Source organism: Taeniopygia guttata, chromosome 4A, assembly GCF_048771995.1.
Source record: "Taeniopygia guttata chromosome 4A, bTaeGut7.mat, whole genome shotgun sequence".
Classification (NCBI taxonomy): Eukaryota; Metazoa; Chordata; class Aves; order Passeriformes; family Estrildidae; genus Taeniopygia; species Taeniopygia guttata.
The window spans coordinates 9,785,740-9,808,602 of NC_133029.1; the positions used below are offsets into that span (position 1 = coordinate 9,785,740).

Sequence of the window (22,863 nt, forward strand, 5' to 3'; positions counted from 1 at the left end):
TTACAATCAAAATCAAACAGAGATCAAACATCCCTGAAACTGTTGGAGTAGTTTGGTTTTGAAATTCATGGCTGGGGCCCACCACTGATACAGAATTTTTATTCTTACAAAGTATAACATTTCAACATGATTTTACTTCAATGGCTTTCAAAAGGCACACTGCACTTACAAGAGGAAGCCTTACCCTTAGCCTTCTCTCAAACGTAGAGATATTGCCTTTGGTCTGCTCCCTCCTTTGCCTCCATTCAATGAGATTTGAGTTATGCTCTCCAGGGAGGGAGATGTTGCACTTCCCTAGCGTGGGGCTGACAACCCCTGCGAGAATGTGAGGCTCCGTGTTAAGCGTGATTTCCATTCCACTGGCAAAGGTGACTCTCAGAGACCCGTCTGGGCTGATCCGGTAGATGTTCTGAGTGTTATCTGTCAAAAACAACAAAAATCAGAGAGAAATACAGATCTCCAGATTTATAAACCAAATTCTAGGCACAACAGGGCTCAGTTTGTAGCCCAGGGAGGTAACACACAGTTGAACCCTAACTACAAGTGTGAGTTTTGCAAGCTGTAACCTCCAGTCCTTCCCAAGTCTGAAGAGCTTTTTATTACATTTGGCCTGATGATTTCCATTGTGAAAGCTTCCTGCAGCAGGAATAAAGAATTTTTGCTTTCAACTTAAGAGTATGTAAAACCATAAGCTGAGTACTGACCACTGCTATTGTGATGACCTTAGCACATTGCAGATCCCAACAGGAAAATACACTGCTTGAAAAACTGCAAGAATATCTGAGGTCAAACAAGGAAGCTGGTTTCCAAATATCTAGGATGACAGCCAGTCTCCCATTCTGTCCCTTTTCCCTGTGTCACTGTACAAAAAGCTTGTCCTCTTCCCCATTAGCAGCAGGACCCTGGGCTGAGGCACAGGGATGATCAGCCACCAGGCTGAAGCTTGGTGCAACAGAATGACTGGGAAGTGACTGTGGCCAGAAAAATGAATGGATCAGCAGTGGTGGCACAGTGAGCAGCTCCAGAGGCTCAGGACTGTGCCACTGAGGGCTGTTAAGGGAGCTGGGGTGACCCAGCACAGCCTCCCTCTCCTCCCCAAAACTACCAGAAGTGTGTGGAGGTCTCCACTGAGAGTCTATGAAGGCAGCAGACACTGGAGCTCCTTTCCCTTGCCTGGGCAGTGTAATTCCTCCTCTGCAGGCAGCGCTCTGCCACATTGGCATCTGCTCAGGCTGGGCTGTGAAGGTTCCTGCAGCTCAGCTGCCAGGGGGAACTCCAACATGAGCCTGACTTTAGTGCTAACATACAAAAGTCTCACCCTTACAGTGAGATTGAACTCACTCCAGCTAGGGAGTATCCAAAGCATCCCCTTTTTTAAGCCAGTCCACACAGAAGTAACTGGTCCAGCTCTTGACATGTGAATGTAAGGAAAACAGTAGGGTATGCCAGAAAGTAAAGATAATTGCATGTAAGGACACCACACCTGACTGGCTATTCACATGGTGCTTTGTGCTGGTTTTTCAGAGATATGTAAACATGTAAATGATATAAATTTATGAGACACATACAATAATAACTAGAGCTGTTAATTTCTGGCGCTGCCTGTTGTGTGCAAGCACTTTGCTGAGACAGACTTTGATAATTTAGCAACTTTGAAGAGTTTCAGATTTAAGGACAGACAGATCAGGCAGCAGACGGTGCAGAGAGCAGATGGAGTCACTTGGACAAAGCCTAACAGGTGACAGAACGATATAATTATTTCTATTTATACAGTGCTGCCTCTACCACACAATAGTAAAGAGGAATGAGTGGGTATCTTGTGAGATGAGTTCTTCCTAGTTTTTTTCTTATAGATCAAAACTTGAGAGAAAGAAAAGTTCTGTGATGTGCTCGGCTACAAAGCTTTTCTACAGCAGACCTGGAAAGACATCTATTTCCCACCTGCTCTCTCAAAGGCTGAGAAATCCACTGACAACAAAAAAACCCAACAAGGATGAAAGACCCCAGATTGATTAAACTATGTAAGCCCAGAACTCTGGTGGTAAATCTGCAAAATCTGCAGGAGGACACTGGGGCACTTCCATTAGGCAGAAAGCAGGGTTTTTTCTGAGATATATGATATTACCAGGGAAATACTGGGGTGTCTACAGGAGTTGAGTCAAAATCTAATCCCCGAGGTAGCCACTAGCAGAGGTGGGTCACGTTCTCCCCCTTCCTCCAAGTGCTGTCACCAGGTCACAGAACTACCAGAAAGAATACACAGTATTGGCCAAAGAAGGCATTTCAGTGCTAAAATGTCAGTGGAAGCTTTCATTCTTCTGGGAAGTATTTCTTAGAATAACAAAGCTCAGCGTATTACAGATTAGTCCAAGTCCTCCAAATATAGAAGCAGAAAGTAGCATGTAAAGCTTGGAGACATCAGAAATTTCAATAATTAGGTTTTATCCATGGAATTTTTCTAGGAGAAGAAGAATTCACTTTTGGCTTGTTTCTAACTGGTAGCCCAGCAGAATTGCAGCTGTTGGTGCTGAAACAAGGGAGAAACAAATGAACTAATTCTAATGTGGTTTTTTTCTTTCTGGCCGACAGTTAAGAATGCAGTAATGTCTAGTGATTAGGGAAGAAATAACAGAAATGATTTTATTACCTTGTTTTAAAGTATATATTGTAGAGGTAGCTGAGAAGTTCGTGGCTGTGATCACATTCTCCCTGTTTGAAGTATCAAGTTCCACTCGTGTCAGTTTTTCAACATCGCTGTGGAAGCTGCTGACTTCCCCTGTCGGGAAGGTTGCATTAGTCAGGTGCCCATCAGAGTCATACCTGAAAAATGATGTTAAAGAGCCATGAAAATACACCACTGTTGTCGTGTAGATACTCCTAAAAGCAGAATAAATAGTGAAAGAAGTAGGAAGCATTATCAACACTGTGCAGTAAGTAAAAAGGTAAGAATTGGTCTATTTAACCACTCAAAATGCATTCAGTACCTAGTCTGAATTCCTGCTTGGAGTCTTTTTCAGTGGTGCTGGATCAAATACAACTGGGAATACAATGAGATGCTACCTACATCACTCAGCCTCTGCCAGAGGTTTCTGTGCTGCTCACAGCTGGCTGGGGCTTCCCCCAGAGGGCTGCGATGCAGGAACAAGGCCACTGGAGGTCACTCGGTGGTCAGGCATCCAACTCACCCCTAAAACAGCCTTTTCGTACCCGTAAGATTAAATAAAACCAGTTCTTACCTTCTGCAACACTTAAAAGCTGCCTTTTGTCACAGATGTGTGACACACATAATATGAGTGGTGAATGTAAAAAGGGGACCTAAAGCATAACAACAGTGATAAAATTACATTGAGATCTGCAGGAAATAAGTTGCCTACATGGGTTTTGCTCTTTTGTTTCTTTTCCCATGGGTCTGCTTAAATCAGCAGGAACTTCTCACCTAGAATCTAGAGCACCACATTTCAGTTCACCTAAACTTCATCAGTGCTAAAGAAATTCTTGTGGCTCAAGGTACTTGATTGTGAATCAGGCCATGTTACCAAAAAGTCAATAATTAATTCCAGAGCTCAGGAGCAGCATTTCTAACAGGTCTTTTCAGTTCTATCAACTTATTTCTTCTTTCTGATGGTTAACACAGAAACCAGAACAGAGCATTGCTTGGTGCTTGATATTGTTTCATAATAATGCCTCACATCTTAAAAATCTTATTGATGGTGACATGTTTTTATTCACCTAAGACAACTCACTGATATTGCAGAGTATTTGCATGAGCAAAACCAACTCATCTTCATAAAATAGAAACTTACTGTGCAGGTATGAAAGCATAATTAAGTTTTCATGTTTTATTAGTTGTCTCCTCTCACAGACCAGACTGGTATATCAGCTGGTGGAACTGCACTGTCGCCAATGAAGCTCTTCCCCTTCACACCAGCAGATGATCTGGCTTTGTTCTTCCCTTTCAGGTATTGGCATAATTTCTCTAGGATCTTTATTTGCCCCTAATTAGTCAGATAAAATCTATATGTCACAAGAACTATTGGTGAAAAAATATCAGGATTTGTCCTCCCTCCAATACAAAAAAAGAAAAACAGAGCTGCTGTTCTTTTCCAAACAAACACTGGAGAATAAACTAGTGAACATCTTGTGGTTTTTTTTTACAAATAAGTTAAAATTAATCAAATGTTAAATTCAAAATAATCTCTCTCCTTTTCACCTCTCACTGCCCTTATATATATATTGTGTGACTTATTTACATTCTCCCCTTATGGCAGTTCTGTGCAAGTTGACTGGATGCCACAGGCAGCGACTAAAATTGACTCAGATCACTACTTTTCATCATTAGAAAACTCCATGAACATCAGGCAGTTATATTTCATTTACTGCTTGATCAAACAGGTGTGACAGCTTGGTAGGTTATTTGGATTTGCTACTGTACCACAGAAAATCCTCTAAACCTGCATTTTTAAGGTGCAAATACAGCTGGTTTATTGCAATGTACTTGTGCTCAAGACATGGGATCCATCTTCACTAAGGATCCAGTTTGGCTGCTGATAGTGCTGCTGCTGAAATACAGAACTCCCTGTCCAGCTGAAAATGGGATAAACTGTTCCTGGCTGGCTGGCCAGGAAGGTGCTGACTCCCCATGAGACCCGAGACACGGCAGCGGCCTCTCACTCATGTAGATGGTCCCACTGACTTCAAGGAGTTCAGGCAGAAGAGTGTCTCAGTATTGATTCCACAGCATGATCATCTAAAGGGTTTTTTTTCTTCCAGATTGCTCCAAGAAACTCAGCCCTCTGAGGACAGGTTCTGTCACCTTCCACATGATGAATAGCAGCACACTGGGACTCAGCTCCTGCAATGTCCTGCCCATACTAATAGGGGTGGAATCATGGCATATTTCTTAATGTTAATTTGGGGCTCGGTTATGCCACTGTTAATCATGTCAGTGACCATTTAATCATGCAAATAATTGCATTGATTTCAGTACTCACATGAGGAAATGCTCACCAGTATTTGAAATGCACACATGGGGATATTGCTTCACAATCCATTTGCATTTCTATATGTAGCACAGTTAAGAGTTATATAATTTCAAAGGGAAAGTGGTCTAATTAATTTTTTCAGAGAGAGTTGTTTCTTGCAGGTGTTTTCTTGTCCTTGATTTAATAGACGACCAGCACTTCCCCTCCCCTTTTACAGCTTTAATGGCACAATATTAAAAGAAATCTAGATGACTTAAAATTGTACATTAGCTATAATTGTATGCAAGAGCTCTTTCAGCACTTCAATTCCATCAGATTAGAGTAGATGGATGACAAGTACTTTTGTAGGTGGTTTTCTACCTCTTAATAATTTCCCTCTGCGAGTGAATCTGACATAAAGGTAGATGTTCTGAACAGGTCATTATCTTTGCTCATATTCCCAAGTATGTGTGGTATGTGTTGTTAAACAAACTCATCCCTATTTCAGCTTGACAGTGCCATGGGTTGAACTTTTGGATGTGAATGCAAATCTAGCTAAAGCACCGAAGATGATTTGAAGCAATTTGAAAGTTGCTTTTAGTTCCAGTGTTACATTCTCATGGTGCTCACAAGCAATTCATATAAATAAGTAAACCCTTCAAAAAATTCTACTTTTCAAACTGAAATTGGCTGTCAGTACAGAATGTGCCCTCCCTGGAAAACAGTATCTGGTTAAAAGATAACTAAGACCATCACAGCCCAAGATCTATTCACGGCAGCAGGTGAGCAGCATCTCCTGAAAGCACAACTATTCAGCACAGAGGTGATTACAGCCCACTGCCCCTCTGACTGGAGTAGATCAGGTGACATTCTGTGTTTCAGTCACTGAGAAATTTGTAATGTATTATAAAATGACTTAATATATTGGATTGAATATAAGTAATAATGACATGGTTTTTTGAATTGACATTATTTAATTTCATTGCTGTTTTGTAATGCTAAAGTTGTAATTCTGTTAATTTTCCCTGACTGATGTAGGCTGGCAGGAGTGTGTGGTCATGCAAAGCCTGGACAACTCAAAGCATTGGTGAGGACAGTGTTATCCATCCTGTAGTTAAAGCTAGGAAAGTATATAAAACTGTTTAATTTAGCAAAATTTCTTTGTGTTAATCATATACATCATAAAAATCCTCCCAAGGCACAGAATAAGTCAATACTACACATAGCAGGAGACACTTGCAAGCAGGTAAAGTACTTTAAAAGATCTTTCAACACTTGAGCCATACTTTAAAAAGAGGACCAAGCAATAGTATAGCAAGAACAATAGTGTGAAATGGTTTATGGTCAGTGTCAGTGGGACAGAGTAAGAATGCCAGGACTAAAAGGCACATGACTGAAGATAATCTGCTCTCCCATGCTCTAACAATCAAGGCCCTGCTACAAGGCCTGCTGTTCAGCATTTTAATAGACATGACATGGAGTTACTGTGAAGGCTCTTTGAAAGTGTCACTGGTCTGTGGTCTGGACTGACATCATCATCAAGTGGGGATATAAATGGCTAACTCTCAGCACTGAAATTATTTTAAAAAAGCATGCATACATTTACAGTCAGTTCTGTTTATAAAAGGTGACTCTGATCAGTGTTTGAACAGCACCAGGGTATCAGTGAGCTTCTGTTGTTGCAGGAGAGTTTAAATTTCCATCAATAGATGTTTGATAATGATAACTGAACCAGGAAGTCCCTGTATGCTTTTGTTTTCCCAGGTATTGTAAAAAAGGCCCTCTCTAATGGCTTATACTTATGCCACCCTATTAATTTAGCCTTTGTCAGAATAATAGAGAACAGGATGAAGAAACATCCTGTTGAATAAAAAAACCCACATACTAGGCAGCATTTTCTGTGCTTTTATCCTACTTTCATTTGAAGAAATTATAATTCTAAAACCCTGTAATGACAGGGACTCAAGTACCTCTCCAGGTGACTCAGACAGTAACTCACTTCTTATCAATGAGTTTTTTGTTCCAATCTCACCTGGATGGTTTTCATTTCAGTTTTTGACCACGAACTCCTACATTCCACAGAAAATAGGCACTATTATGCTCCTTAAGGACTCTGAACTAGGAACATGATTTCCATCCAGCACTTGTTGCATCCTCAAACAGGGATTATGACAATTAATTACAAATAATGAGAAATCCTGATACAAAACACTTCTTTATAAATCAAAAATGAACTTTCTCTTGGGTTATTCTTTCTCTGGGACCAGATTGGGATGTCCTGACTCCATCTTTAACTATATTGTCTTGCTTTTTGGAAGTTCTATCAGTGGTCTTGTTTATGAAGCCTTTCCTACTCCCGTTAATATACAGCCTTTTGCTATTAAATATCCTTTTGTTATTATTACCGATCTTCCTCCCCTGCTGGTAGAGACAGGCTCATTCTTGTCTTTGGATATTCCTTCCACTGTGATTCTCAATTTCCTTTGCAATGCCCTGTTTTCTGATGAGTATGCTAATTTTCCCCTTTTTGCCCTCTTCGGGAATTTTGCAAATTCCTGATTCATATCACAACTTGCCTGTACCTCTTAAGTTACCCAAAAAAAAAAAAAATCTCATCTTTTCATTTAAAGAAACAGATTCATAACAATAAAGTGCAAATGAAGTGTAATTTCAGGCAATTTCTGCTGCACTTAACAGGCACTATGCACAGAGCTTTTACATATGACAGGTTTAGGCACCAAAGAAATGGCAGTGCTTTATTTTAAAAGCTTGTGCAACTGCCCTGCTTGTCCTGTCTCACACAATGTTAGTAGCAGGGTGTCTTTTTAAATGACTATACCTGTCTAAAAAAAGTTTCAGTGCTCATAGGTAAGTTTCAGACCTCATAAAATAGGGTTCCTTGCACTAGCCATTTAATGTCATGCACTTACTCATACACAGTTGTCCATCCGTTTTCATCACTCTTGGTTGCTAGAAGCCCCGTGTTTCCAGGATATGTCATCAGGGCCAGGTTGTAGCCTTGGGCATAGACCCTTTTGAGAACCCCATTGCTGCTTATGGTGAGCCAGTAGACCTGTCCCCCCGGCACCACAACCCACAGGGGCAGCCCGCTCGTGTCCCTGCGGATGTGCACCGAGTTCCCGTTGCTGCTGGTGATGGTGGCCACGTCCCCGTCCCCGCTGTAGGAGAAGTTGTAGATGTAGTCCCTGGTGATGAGGTTGAGCGTGTGCAGGTGGGTGCCGTTGACGGTGAACTGGTAGAGCTCCTGGTCGGCGGGCGAGGCGATCTCGTACAGGTTGGAGTCGCTGAGGTGGGCCCTGTTGCGGCTCACGGCGCGGATGCGCACGTTGCCCAGGTCTGCCACGTACAGCGTGGCATCGGGAGACACTGCCAGCGAAGAAGGTGCTTTCAGCTTTGCATCTTTGGCATATCCACCATCACCTGGAGGAGAAATGGTAATTTTAGCAATCTCTAATGCCCTTGTTAAGCTGATCCTCTAAGCCTGACATGCTGCTTCTCTGCAGTATCATTTACAGGTCAATAAAACAATATCCTCTTCCAACTAATTAAATCCCTATTATCTAAGGTTGGTGCAATTCTAAATTAGTCTCAGTGAAGACAAACAGGAATATAAATTATCTAATTCACAGCGTTTTTGCTGAGTCCCAAACCCTGCTGTTCAGGAAAGCTTTAATGCAGAATTTTGAAAGAAAAGACCATGATACCTGAAGTTTCATTCCCTACTTACTGTCTGTTAGCATGTTGTTAAAGTAGAATTGTGTTGTAAATAAAAAGAAAATAAAACCCAGTAATTCAGCTAAAATAGCACTGAAAGAAAGATTAGTTTATACTTATTAAAAACTTAACACTGCAGGAAAACAAAATCAGAACAGCAGCCAAAAAGCTCCTTGAGAAACAATCCCTTTCAGTATCTCTTGACAATTTACTTGATTTGTGTCATTTAAGGTTTCAAAAGGATCTTTGCATTATCACGGTCTGTATGCATCTATCAAAATGAGTTTACATGAGCAGGATTTTCTGTAAATAGCAAGAAAGCATATTAAACCTCACTCTTAGGGAAAACCACATTACTGCGTGTATTGCTCTCCTTCTCCTGACTGAGACACGAAATTGCTGGAGTGTTTGAGCACACCCTATGCTTCCTTGGAAATGGAAAAATCAGTGAATCTTTCTGCCAAGCTGACCCTGCCTTTCACCAAACCAGGCTGGCACAATCATTATATTTGCCACAGTTTTTTTCATTTTTCAGCACTGAGAGTAGTTTTCCTCAATTCCTGTCCAGGATTCTGTTCCTCACTGGTCTCCCGCAGCCACCACTAAAGCTGGCAGCACTTGGCAAAGCATGGAACCTTTGATTATCATCACAACGCTAGGTCAGCAACCCACCTTCTCTAGAAGACCATTTGCACTTTTTCCTCTCTGTTTTTGACATACTTAATGTTTCCTTGTCAGTAATTAACCTTTTATTTGAAATGAGAGGCTTAAGAATTATGATGACATTATTATGGAGCTGAACATGGCGGTTCTTAGAGATGACAAGATGGCAACATACTGCACACCTCTGTATGGGAATGCTGCCCTTTGTCCCATTATGTTTTTATGAAATAAAAGAGCCACACTTTGCTTTGGTGCATGCAGGGGAGAGTGGCTGTGCTGCTGAGAATGTCCAGCCATGCACTGCAGCCCTGGAACTGGCTCCAGTTTGAAACACACAAAGAAAAAGAAATTCTGCAGAGTATGTTTGCTGGTGGTGCAGTATGACATGAGTGATGAGAAGGCATAAGCTGGTGTTTTGCACTTGATATGAAACCCCTTGGTACTCCTCTTGCTGAGAGGGCTGCCTGCTCCAGTAACATTTAGGTACAATTTGGTACCATCTCCAATAGGGGCAAATGCAGCTTTGACAAATGACACAGCAAGGCAGAGCTGGAACTAATTCTGAACAGTGTGTAATCACTGTATCAAAAGAGAAAAATCTAGGACCATCCTGAAGTCCCTCGAATGGCAAGGGAAGACTCACATCTCAGAAGTCAATGGATTAAATTCATGAAGATCTGCTGATAAGGTTTTGGGCTTTCCAAGGAAACTCAATCATTGCTTGTCTCTCCTTCCCCTTGTTACTTTGCTGATCTGCAGCTTTACCAGAGAATCTCAACAGATGACAGACAGGAAATAAAAAGCATCTGCTCACCTGAAAAACAGTCACAATTAGGATCAATCTTGCAGTCACAATCTGACGGGGCTCCAGCAATGACAGAAATTTCCCCGTTGGTTGTGACCTGCTGGATGCGGTTGATTTTCCTCTCGTCGGTCTCTGCGATGTAGAGGATGCCGCTGTGGGACACGGCGATGGCGCGGGCGGACTCCAGGGTGGAGTGGATGGCCACCTTGCTCACCAGGAAGTGGTCAATGCCGGGCACCTGGCAGTGAATGGGGCGCCCCGCGATAATCCGCACGCGCCTGTTCTCAGAGATCTGCAGGACGATGTTGTTGTCCAGCACATACAGTGAATTGTCCAGAGGGTTCACTGTGAGGTCTGTTGGCCACTCTAACCGCACCTGGAAAAAATATTAAGGGGGAGGCAGGGAAAAAAAGGGAGAAGGAATGATTAGGGCAGTACGGCAGTTTTCTTTAACCATCTCTGATCGTATCATCAAGACGCCTGGCAGATTCTCTCAGCACTGCTCCTCCAGCACCTTTAATTAGGTTTGGAACAAATTTCAACAAGTATACTCTTTTCTGAGGTCCCACTCTGGTGTGGAACAAAATTTGATTTGAAAAGTAATTCAGCACCCTCTGAGAGGTATTTGCACAAGTCCATTAAAGCGGGAACTTTATTACACCTATGCAGTCATGCAAATAAAAACACACACTTCATGTCATGCAACATCAGCCAGAAAATTTTTTAGGTCTCAATGTTATTGTTTCAAGGTTGCAGTCAATGCTGGCAGAGTGGAAAACAGTGAGAGGTTGTCAATGTTGTAACACTTTAATTGCCTGTTAGCAAAAAAGGAAAATGACATACCAAAAGAGTAGGACACATTTCTGCTGTTATTTACTAAACAAGAAATGTTTATAAGACTTATATGCCACAAAAAATACAAGCTTAATTATTTGTAACAAAATAATACACCAATATATCTTATTTTGTATGATAATGTAGCCAAGCTTAATTATTTATAATGGTTTTGCTTTTGAATTCATTATTTCAGTCATGGATTAAGTAAATTTGTCATACTTAAGGGTAGCTTTTTGCCTTTCTCCGTGCAGGTGAGAGTGCAGACCAAAGGAAGTTTCAAACCAAGCTGGAGGAAATAGCTGAAGAATGACCTCCCTCATCTGACACCTTTTGCATTGTGATCTGGAGGAATTAAACATGCTTCAAATTAAAAGCGGAGCTCCCTGTCAACCTGAAAGGAGGCAACCAGTACACAGGCTGCTGATTACAGCATGTGCTGGCCAGAGCTTCAAACTCCTTCTGCTGAGAAATGCATTGCAGGATTGCTGAACTGGGAAACAACAACAGAGCAGACTGGTCCCTCTCCCCGTGCCATGCCAGTGGACGATTTGGACTCCAGGTTGTCTCTGGAAAGGTCAGAAAACAGCAGAGCCCCTGAGATTCCAAGAGATCATATTTAAGTCTGTCTCAGGATGCTTTCCTTATTATCCTTCATGAAGAGATGGCTCCTTTTATCTGAGTGAATTTTTCTGGTCTAAATATTTCAATCATCAAAAGACAATAATTACCAGCCTAAAATGTAACTGTTTTATATGCTTTATATGTCACAGAAGCTTTTACTATTTCACTTATTCACACTTTGATGCTGGTTTTGCTCATTTTTCCACTGAGCTAATTAAAAGCACTATGAATGTAGAGACTGCTGATGCTAACACAATGCTCAGCACTGAGGAGCACCATATGGTGGAGCGTGTGGCCATCACTAGCCACCTGCTTGCCTGGGGTCAGCTCGGCAACCAGGCTGGACGCCAAGTCTCTCCCTTTCTCAAGCAGCAGTATTTCCTGAATAATCTCATTTCCAGGAGTGCATTGCTGGTTTGGTAAGTGATGTTTTAATAATGTGAGGGCACTGCAGCTGCCGTGTCTCATCCTGTGTGGTGACCACACAGTACAAAGGTCCATGGAGCAATCCCATTCCTCCTTGTGCCCACAACTGGCATTAAGACTAATGCTGTTGGGCTCAAGATTTCTTCTGAACCAGGTGGTTGAAGCCTTCCAAATGATGCTGAATGTGCTGAAGCAGTTGGAAACAGATTCTGCCCATAACAGTGCTAATTTCTGTGCACGTGTGACTGCCTGGGTTCCACCCACTGCTCTGAGGCTGGTTTGAACACCACTGTTAGCTCTTGCTTCAGCTGAGAGTTCGCCAGGACACCAAATAAAACTCTTCACTTAACCGAAAAATCTATGTCTATGTGGCTTTCTCCAAGAAGCTTGGAAAAAACCATATTTGCAATGCACCTTTTAATGCAGAATAATTGCTTTTTCTACCAAAGTAGATGGATTTTAATGGCAAATAGACACCTTCAACTTTAAGAGCCTCCACAGATGGCATTGCTATAAAAATAATATTTGATTAACTGTAACTAGATTATTCACAAATAAAAATCTGGGACAAAACCATCTATTTTACCATAATGACCTTGCCTAGCACCTGCCATGTTTTGATAGCTGGTTTTCTTTTTTGGACCAGCCACACAGCCTTCACCCAGCAAATAATGTGAATTCCTCCCACTGTGAAGGTATGTCTGGTGTACTGCAGATAAACAGGGACTGGTTTGGGACTAAACAACTTTTTCTCTGGTTTATTTGGGGCTGCTTTGGTTTACTGAGATAGAAGAAACTCTTATGCAGCTGCACATTTCACTTGAAGCAATGTGCCTAAAGCTTAACAGCTGTTAACTAAGAGCATATTTGCTTTCATACTGCTCACATCTGTAAAACTAGCTGCAGTGAGGTAAAAATAAATAAAATTTTAGTTTGAAATATTCAAACAATTTTTGTTACTACACCAGAAATGCTGCCCAGCTCTCTGCTCTGCAAAGCTAAATGAACGTAATTATTCCTACAGCTCCCCTTCTGCAGTTTAAAGCAGTCATGGATGTATCCATGGTTAAATTTAATCTGAAATATTAAAGGTAGCATACACCTGTCTGGAGATTGTAGCATAAAAACCAGCTGCTGCACACTGCAAGCTTATGCTGGTGAAATTGGAGGGGGAAAAAAGGTGCAATAGCCCAATTAAAATCAAACATACACAACAGCACAAATCACTGAGCATTCCTAATCTGAACAAGAATTTCACAAATTTAGAAAAAAATCTGCACTGTTTTTGTCAAGATTAGTCTTCATGACATCTTAATCTAGTGTAAGATGGGACTGCTGCTGTCCCACTCCACCCCTTCTCCCAGTGCAGTCCCCAGCAGCAAGGCCAGTTCGTGTGTTCCTACAGAGAGCAGGTTCAAGACAGTTTGCTGGCAAAAAACTAATCACCTAAATCAGCTTAAGCTGAAGTGTAACTGCACCCTCAGGTTCACTGTTACCTTGAAAAGTCACTGGTTGTTTACTTCTCGTTAAAGCAAGCTGCCCTCTGGCAGCTTCTGTGACCAAACCATCAGTTGTGCTTCATTCAAAGGCAATAAACATTTTACAGAGAAGCACCTCGATTTTCATCTGATACCACTGTGCCTACTACAAAGTTTTTCCAGACAAAACCTCAGTTAGAGTTAGAATATTAAATCAGTTAATCAACCTTTAAATTTGAAGCACTACTTCACAAGTCTGTGTAAAATAGTCCTTTTCTATATAAGTATATATTTTTTGTAACTCAAAATTGGGCCAATTCCAAGCATTTTTTCTTATATTCAATGGGGCTGCTTAATTTTTTTTATTTTTTTTTTTTTTTTTTGAGCACTGACCAGAAATGGCATTGCTGATTATCCCATTATAAACAAGCAGCCAGGGTTTGTTTATTCATCACAGACTGAAATTTTCTGGTGACAATTCTGGTTTGATTCACGGGGGACTGAGTATATACAATAGAAATCACTGACAAAACAAGTGAACCCTTGAGCAATGAGACTTTTTGCATGTAAGTATTAACATGTCAGCTTTTCTGGGAATTCAGCATTTAACTGTTAACATAAAGACTCCAGCTACATCTAACAATCCATCTCTGGTTTGAGAAGTGCAAAATTAACACCCACCAGTCTGGCTTTCTAATACATTTTTTCATGTCAAGTGCACTAAGGTGGCTTTAGTTTAAATGAATTTTCACTGGGATATTTCACCATGAGCTGCAACACAGGCTGCAAAGGAATTTCTGCTCCAGCACCTAGAGCATCTCCTCCTCCTACTTCACTGACCTGGGTGGCTGCAGAGTTGTTCCTCTCACATATTCTCACTTATCTCTCTTGAGGAGGTTTTTTTCTCTTTTTTAGACACATTATCCCAGAAGTGTTCCCACTGCTGCTAATGCCTTGGCCAGCATTGGGTCCATCTTGGCACCAGCTGCCCTTGGATCCACTGGACATGGGGGCTTCTCACAGAAGCCATCCCTGCAGCCCCCCTGCTACAGCAAACCTTGCCACACAAACCCACTCCATTCTCCCACAGCAAAGCTTGACAACTAAATTAATAGCATGAGCTTTTTGCCCAATGGCACTGCTAGGAGGGTCCACACACATACTTAACCATACGTGCCTGTAGATGTACACACATGTGGCAAGCACATTTCTCTCCCTCTCAGGATTTTTCATAGACGTGCACAGACAGAAATGAAAGAGAAAACAATTTCTATTTCTGCTCCTTGTTTTTCCTATGTGGAATGTGTTTGGAGAATTGTTTACCTGGAGTGATTGCTTGATTGGATTCTGGTGAGGATTGTTTGAGCCTGATGGCCAATCCAACCCACCTGGGGCTGGACTGGAGAGAGAGGGTCACGAGTTGGGTTAGAGTTAGTCAGAGAAAGTAGTATGTAGTTTTAGTATCCTCCTTTTATATAGTATATTACTGTATTTTAGCATAGTTATGATAAATAAATCATTCAGCCTTCCAAATTGAGTCAGACATCGTAATTTTTTCCCATTGGGTTCACCTGCATTTACAATACACACATCCATGAGTTAGTTTGTGAAGAACACTGCTTCACTTTTGGTTTTGAACATATGGATAAAACTTTCTGCACATTTTGCATGACGTTTGATGGCTGAGCCATTTTGGTACAGTTTTAAACAAATCATATCAAACAATTTATACTGTTCATATCAAAGTAAGACAAGTAAAGAGTGAAAAATTTATCCTTGTCTGCAAATGCCAGTTTCAAGAGCTTAACTGTTTGATTGTGGGGGTAAATTTCAGTGGGATAAGTTTCATTTATCATGGATTAAAAGAAGCTGCATAAATCCCTAGAAAGGCTTCACCATTGCTTTGATTTCTTGCCATGCATTGCTTGTTTATTTTGATTCAATTTCATGTAGTATCATGAAATTCATGCCAAAATTTTTTTATGATAGTCCTGACTGATGGATTACTTCCTATCTGTGCTGCTCAGCTTCAAGCACTTCTGTTTATGCTACCTCTTCCTGTCTTCAGCTCTATGATATGCACTTGCAGACCTGCTCATGGCCTCTTCTGGATTTCTCTTTTACTGCTAACTTCCTTTATAAATTTCCTTTTATTTATCTTAAGAATCATAAAACATCCTGAGAGGGATGGACCTGCATATATCTAGTCCAACTCCTGACCTTGCACAGCACAGCCCCAAAAATCACACCATGTGCCTGAGGACATTATCCAAATGCTCCTTGAACTCTGTCAGGCTTGGTGCCACGAACACTTCCCTGTTCTAGGGCCTGACCACCCTCTGGGTGAAGAACCTTTTCCTGATATCCAGCCCACATCTCCCCTGGCACAGCTCCATGCTGTTCCCATGGGTGCTATTCATGCTCACTTCAGATGTTGTTTCCAGGCCAAACCCTTTTGCTCACCACAATGTCCTCCTCCTAAGTAGCATTTTTCTCTCCTGCTGCCTAAACCCTTCTTTCTCATTCCTCCTGGGAGAGAAGTGGCTCCAAGGAAGGACTCACACAGGCAGGCCATTAGGAGTGAGCTGGTAGTTTACAGGGCTGAAGGAGACTGGTTCTGCTTCCCTGAACTCTTCACAGGATGTCTCACTATATATATATATTTCTCTCTATTTTTTTTTCCTTTTAACAATCATGGATATTTTTTCATCATTTTCTGTCAGTTTGCTCTCACTCTGGGCTCTTCCTTTTGTTGACACTGACACTGTCAGCTCCCCTCATCAGCTTTGCTCCTTTTTTAATGGCACACAGTGACACAATTCAGGTCCTGTGGTTTGACACTGGGGACCTTTCCCTACGGTGGGATTACAGCCTCACCCCATGCTGGAGGAGCCTTTGTGTCTCCTGCTTCTGATGCTGCATAGCATAAAATCCAACATTTTACAGTTCAGTTGTAGCAATCCCTGCCCTAGACTTCACAAATGTTGCTCTCTGCACTCACTGGTTCCTAGTGAAAAACCCAGATAAATGAGTTTTACAGTCTAATGGCTGCTGTTTTCTACCCTGGGCTGGGAAAGCAACTGTGGCACATTTACAGATGCAGCTCAGAGGTCTGAGGCCACCAGTTCTCCAGGGTCTTGGCTCAGAGAATCTCCCTGCCAACCTGCTTTTGCTGTTAATTATTTCCAGCTGATGAGGGACCTGCTGCAGGAATATGAAGGAAAGGCACCACTTCAACAGTTTTCACTGCTTGTCTTTGCTTGCCTCAAGACTTGCTGTGCACTCATTTCCCAGCTCTCTTCTTGTTTCATAATTTCTTGTTATTTTTTACTGCTTCACAACTTCAAAGACCGTATCTGGGGTCTAGTAAATCGATAGAAAAAGTTGATTTCTATGGGGACGATTTTCAAATTGTCCTTATTTAACAATAGAGGGAATATTATCCAGCGTCACATAAGCACACTGACTATAAAAATCAATGGGACTTAGATTGCTAAGCCATTTAAGCCTGTTTAAACATGGTACCCATGGTTTACACAGGCTATGAAAGGAACGCTTTGTTAAATGCCCAGAAGGAATTTCTGAAGTATTTAGAACAGACTGGTACCTCTGAGAGGAGGAATCTTAGACTCTTCAATTAAAATATCTCAAAATAGACCATGAATTTGATTCTAACCCAAACATGTCTCCAGTGCTGGAGTGGGAATAGATGTCCTCCAAACATGCTGCTGCAGGTAATTTGCACAGCCAAAAGGAGGGAATGGGACCAGGTGGAAATCTAGCTAATAACAGGACTGGCTCCATTCTACCTCACTTTGTAACTCGCAGTTCCAGGTCCTGGGGCTTGTCAGACAAGATGGCACAAAAGCGAGGCTGCATAAATCTTGAGTTTTGGCTTCATCTCTCCATTTTGGGCTCAGCAGTTCTGGATACAGAAAGCCAGTGTGCTGCCAATGCAGATAAGGGAAAGGAGTATCTGGAAAAGCTTTAATTGAGACAGTAATTAAGAGCTGTTTGAGAACAGTGAGGGGCTGGAGCTAGCACGTTATTGTGTCTTTTGTTTCCAATAACTGCTGAGCTTCATAAAAGCATCTGGCCTGAAAACTGAGAGGATGAGAGGATACATAAAATGAAATTTCCAAAACTGAAAAAGGCAAGCCCCTTGCTTTCAGTAAAACCAGCCACGGCGAGTATATCACCTAAATTCAGACTCTTCCTTGAATTCTGAATGAAACTCAAAATGAAAATTTAAATTAAATTCTTGAAATTAATTCCTGCAGATTTGTGCCCAGGAAATCGCCTGCCTCTGCAGGATCTTTACCTCTGACAACAGCTCTGCTCCTCAGGGCAGAGCTCCTTTAACTCCAGGGATGGGCAGAAAGCAGGACTGGGGGAAGTGAAGGATGAGGAGCTGCAGCCAGGATGTTTCCAGTTGAGATGTGGGAGCCAAAACTGCTCCTCAGCCACCTCAGGGCTGTGAAACATATTCCCACAAGGATCAGAACAAATGCCAACTCCACAGCTTTCAAAATCACTTCTGTGCTTTAAGCCTTCCCTTAAGAGTTAAACTCGCAAATACAACTTCTGCAAGGGAAAGAAAACAGGATGGGAAAAATAGCTATCCTGCAATTCATGCTTATGGCAGGGCATCTTCTACAGCAAATTCCTACAACGTTATGCAATTCAGTAGTAAAAGCTTTTTAAAATCCATTGTAAGAGTGAACTAATTATTTACTGAAATTTAGCAGAGAGTTAAAGCAAAACAGCTACAGAAGTTTCATGGTTATCTTTAAATTACACATTTTTTTCCTCATAGATATAAAAATGGTAGGCAGAAAAACTAACAGGCGTAATTTGAGTTCTTACTTTTACAGAAATTAGCACCAAGATCAATTGTTATCACAAGATGATTTTCTGCAATTAATCTTTCCCAAGTATTTACACAATAGGTATTTCAACTGAGGAAAATTAATTCCAACAAACTAGCTAAGGTGCTGAACAGAAAGCAAACACATACTGCTGTAAGACTTCAAACAGCTAACAGAAAAAAATTAGTCACCTTGCATTTTGCAGAACAAACAAGACAAGAGCATTCTGTGCAGCAACCCTTCGGTGAGAGCATTTGTATTGATTAAATGCAAGAAAATGCACTGGAGAACATTTGAGTCTAGTCTGAGACTGTAAGCAGGCACTCTCTACTTTAAATTTCTGTCAGTTCAGGGCTTTGGTTACTGCTGTAATGCATATTTGGATATGCATTGTCAGACTGTGCCAGAACAGCTTACAAGGGTAATGTTTAGGACTAAAGCTTTTAAAGCAAAATTCAATAACTACCACTTGACTGAATAACATATCTCAAGCCTGAGATGGATTAACTTGGACAGAAGGAGAGGAATTCTCTTTACTTGCCTTCCAAAAAGGTTCTAGAAAAGAGATTTTAAAAGTGCACCTGAAATTAGTTTCGCCCGGGTTCCTTATCAGATCAATAAATAGTTTTTGATTTTCAGTAGCTGAGTTCTAGATCTAGAAAGGCATAGCATGGCTTCAAGCCTAGAAAGGCTCAAAGGGCTCCATAGAAATGCCAGGCAGGCTCTAAGAAAAAGCTCTAAAAGGCTTCCAAACTACTGCAGGAGAAAGATCCAGTGGCTCTCAAGCCATGCTCCAGAAGCCATGGATTCTGCTGCTCCATGTGCTGTAGATCTAGAAAGGCTGCATACCTTAAAAAGTCCTAGATGCCTTCCGAGTGACCCTTGACATCTCTAGTGAGGTCCTAAACATCTGGATCTCAGGCTTCCAGCAGCTTCTGGACCCAGAAAGCTAAAAGAATCCCAAGCAAGTACTAGGTCTAGAAATGTCCTTTAAAATCTCAAAGCATACAAAAATTCACAATGAAATTATTTCCTTAGGACTAGACTGCTTATACAAATTTCAACCATTTGAACTCTTCTGATTCCCTAAATTTTTGGCACACCTTTCTTGAGCCACCCAACACACATAGCTTATGGCAGCAATAGCAAAAATCATGTTGTTTTTATTGTCAGTGTTGATATGGACAAAGAATTTTAATTCTGAAGTCGCAAGAAAAAAGGAATAAAAATGTAGAACATATGGATGGAGGCTCTAAAGAGTTTAAATCATATCGTGACTTTCCCTGGTTCTCACTGGAGACAACTACACACTGCTCAGTTTCCCATTCTGCTTTGAGCAGTTGATTGAATGGCTATTGAGTGATGTTCAGACATTTATGATTTCCTGCAATGTGACCTACATTGCTAAACTTCGTAAATTTATTCTCCAAGGCAGTGTATCATTTTGCACGGCATACTCATCCCAAAGGAAGCTATCGCCAGGAGATGAAGCCCAGTTTATAAAAGCTGAATGTCCTCCAGACATTTTTAACTAATTTGTTTGTAAATGAGTTATTGTCAGAGTAACATACTGTATAAAATGGTGCTCTCTATCATTCTGTTTGCAGCTCTCTGTGACCTGAGCCCCATAATGCACAGCTTTAAGAACACCCTCACTGTGGCACACTACAAATGGGCAGAACCCATTTCTGTCTTGACATTTGCAATTTTTTTCGTCCACTGAGGAAAAGTTTTTTCCTCCACAGTGTCTTTTCATTATTTTTTCCCTTGGCACAGCCAGTGGTAGAAAAAATGCTGCAGCAAACATGGTATCATAGAGAGATGAAATCAGGCATTCCTACCTGTCACTGCCCAGGCTGCAGCTCCTGCCATGGTACCTACTCTGACCAAGCCAATTCAAGAATTTCTATCCCTGCAGTGTGTGACATCTCTGCAGGACAGATCACCTCTGGTGCCTGCTGCCCTCAAAACTCCAGACTTGTGACAACCCATTTCGTTGTCACTCCCCTGGTCCCCTCCCTAAAAAAAGCTGTGCAACATTTCCAAGTGGCCAAACCAGAATACAGTGTGCAATCGGAAGGGTTTGGAACAGAGGCAGTAAAGACAGCTCCACACAGAGCTCAGTTATTATTGTTATTCACTTCATAACACAAAAAACCTGTTACATCTGTGGGAGGTCCTTTGGCCCATAAATATGTGAAGGACTGCTTGGTGAGAGGAGGAAAGCAACATGCACACAGTTCCAGCCCTGACAATTTTAAAAAACATGGCTAAAGTAGGAATTGTCTCCATCAAAACAGCTGTTTGTTAAATCACAGGCAAACCTTGCTAGTGGATGTGGATGAACCACTGGATTAAAACAAAAGAAGGGACATTGCCTGCTTGCTTTGCCTCTGCATGTTCCTCTGAACACCCACATCCTCTTCTCAGCAGACTGACTTGGGGCTTGGAGCCCAGGATGGCAGGGACCAGCTTTCACTATCTGATTATTTATGGTACCTCTGCAGTGTCTGAAGAAACCACATACACCTGTATGTATACAGACACAGTCACATATGCACATACAGATAATAGATTAGGTATCAATATCTCCTTCATGCTTACATTTTGTCCATTATGTCTCTGCAACAGATGAAAAAAGACAGACGTAGTGACCAATGTATCTCAACACATTGCAGACTCCCACCAGTCTGACAAAGCTGTACTGAACATTTTCCACAGTGCAATTCAACACAGTAGAGATAATAATTTTCTGCCAAAAGTAACCGATCCACTTTATTCCATTGTACTGAAACCATATTTAGATAAGAGAGATAATCAAAGGCTACTTGCACATATTAAATAAAAGGTGGAGCTTTAAGAGAACTTGGTTGCTTATGGAAGACGGACAGGAGACCCCAAAATCAGACAGGCTTCTCATCTGGGAAGCCATTGCCCAGATGGCTAAGACAGGGTCAGGAGTTGGTGGAGCTGGGCAGTGTGACACAGGTGGTGTGTGAGCTGGAGAAAGCCTGGGGGTGGCAAGGCAGCTTGGATGAGCTGGTGGATGGTTATGTGCAAGGGCTTTATGCATGTGCAGGCAGCATTTGGTGAGTGTGGAGGTTTCTTCTAGTTGGAAGGATGCATCTGAGAGCACCTGGAGTCAGGGCTGAGCTGCTCCCTTCTCACCAGCTATCCAATTCTTACAGAAGAGTCTTCCTTCTTGCAGTGCTTATTAGAAACACATTTTTGAAAGAAAGAATTAAAGCCTTTGTGTAGCAGGAAATTAAGAGGGAAGTAATGAGTAGAGATCTCCTTAACTTCCTCATCAAGTGTCTAATACTGCCTCAACAATCAAAGGAGAGGATGCAATAGCTGGAAGAATTCATTAAATGTACAAAGTCTTTTACTCTGTCATAATGGATTATTTATGGCAGATAATTGAGATAAATTGCTGTTCTACAGGTGCTCAATACAAACAGAATATTTAGGCTTTAAAGGAGAAATGGCAGTGTGACTTCATCGGATGCTACCTTGTGTCTATGACTAATTTCAAATTCAGTGATAGAATAATTTGATTGGAATATAAATTAGTTCTGACAAAACCAGCCTGCTTTCTGTTTGATATTTGAAAAATGACATTGTACACCTACAAGGTTGATTTATAAGCTGTCAGACTTTTTTTCACCTGAGGTTCTAACCCTATGAGCCACTTTTCTCTCAGCTTCTGTTGTAGAGTGGCTACTTAGCTGATCCTGTACCCTGGGAAAAGAAATTTACCCTTACACCTGAAGATCCTTTTTTAGAAAGGCTTTCAGCTTGGTTTTGCTTTGAAGTATGGATGCTAGTGACTGCTTGCTCCTGCATATGCTATTATGGCTGGAACAATTGTGTATAGACTTAGTTTCCGAAGAGTAACACTTAATTAATTGGGGGACACCTCATTTTTGAAAAGGTTTGAAAATGCCTCAGTGAAGACCTGTTCTGGTCTATTTCTCAGAAGCACATACTTCCTTGTGAGATACAGTTGCTCTTTACTGCACACTCACCTCTCACTACCCTTTCAATTAAGCTTGGTGAAGTCCTGGTTCCACTCAAGTCAGTGGCTAAACAGCTGCTGGCTTTGCTGGGGCCATGACTTCCACTCCAGCAAAGCCAGAGAAGAAAGAATATGAAATTAAGCAGCAGAGTAAAAAGAACCAGGGAACAAGATGGCTTTATTTTGGAAAAAAAAAAAACCCAAAACCCAGCTTTCTGGGCTCCTTCATCCAGCAAGACCCAGAAAAAATAATAAGAGTTCTTTTTTAAAAAGAAAAAAGCTCTGAAAGTCTTCTGTAAGGGAAGACCACAAATAAAATAAAAGGGTCTATAAATTGTTATTTCTGTTTTGTGTGCCTTTGTTCTGCAATTTGGAATATTTATGCTGTATTAATTGCCCACAGCTAGAAGAACGTATCAAATGACACAAGTAGAGGACTAAAAGGAAAGGA

General features: G+C 41.4%; 1 protein-coding gene across 22 annotated transcripts in view; it reads right to left on the reverse strand.

The window, feature by feature from the left end:
* Positions 1 to 22,863, reverse strand: part of TENM1 (teneurin transmembrane protein 1) — an 873,984-nt gene that overhangs the window by 16,607 nt on the left and 834,514 nt on the right. For all 22 annotated transcript variants that reach the window (XM_072929129.1, XM_072929141.1, XM_072929139.1 and 19 more), the window contains 4 exons: positions 10,174 to 10,540; positions 7,892 to 8,402; positions 2,648 to 2,820; positions 185 to 420 (listed from right to left, as the gene is read on the reverse strand). In XM_072929129.1, coding sequence (XP_072785230.1) covers positions 185 to 420; positions 2,648 to 2,820; positions 7,892 to 8,402; positions 10,174 to 10,540 — 1,287 coding nt within the window. The remainder of the gene's footprint in view (positions 1 to 184; positions 421 to 2,647; positions 2,821 to 7,891; positions 8,403 to 10,173; positions 10,541 to 22,863) is intronic.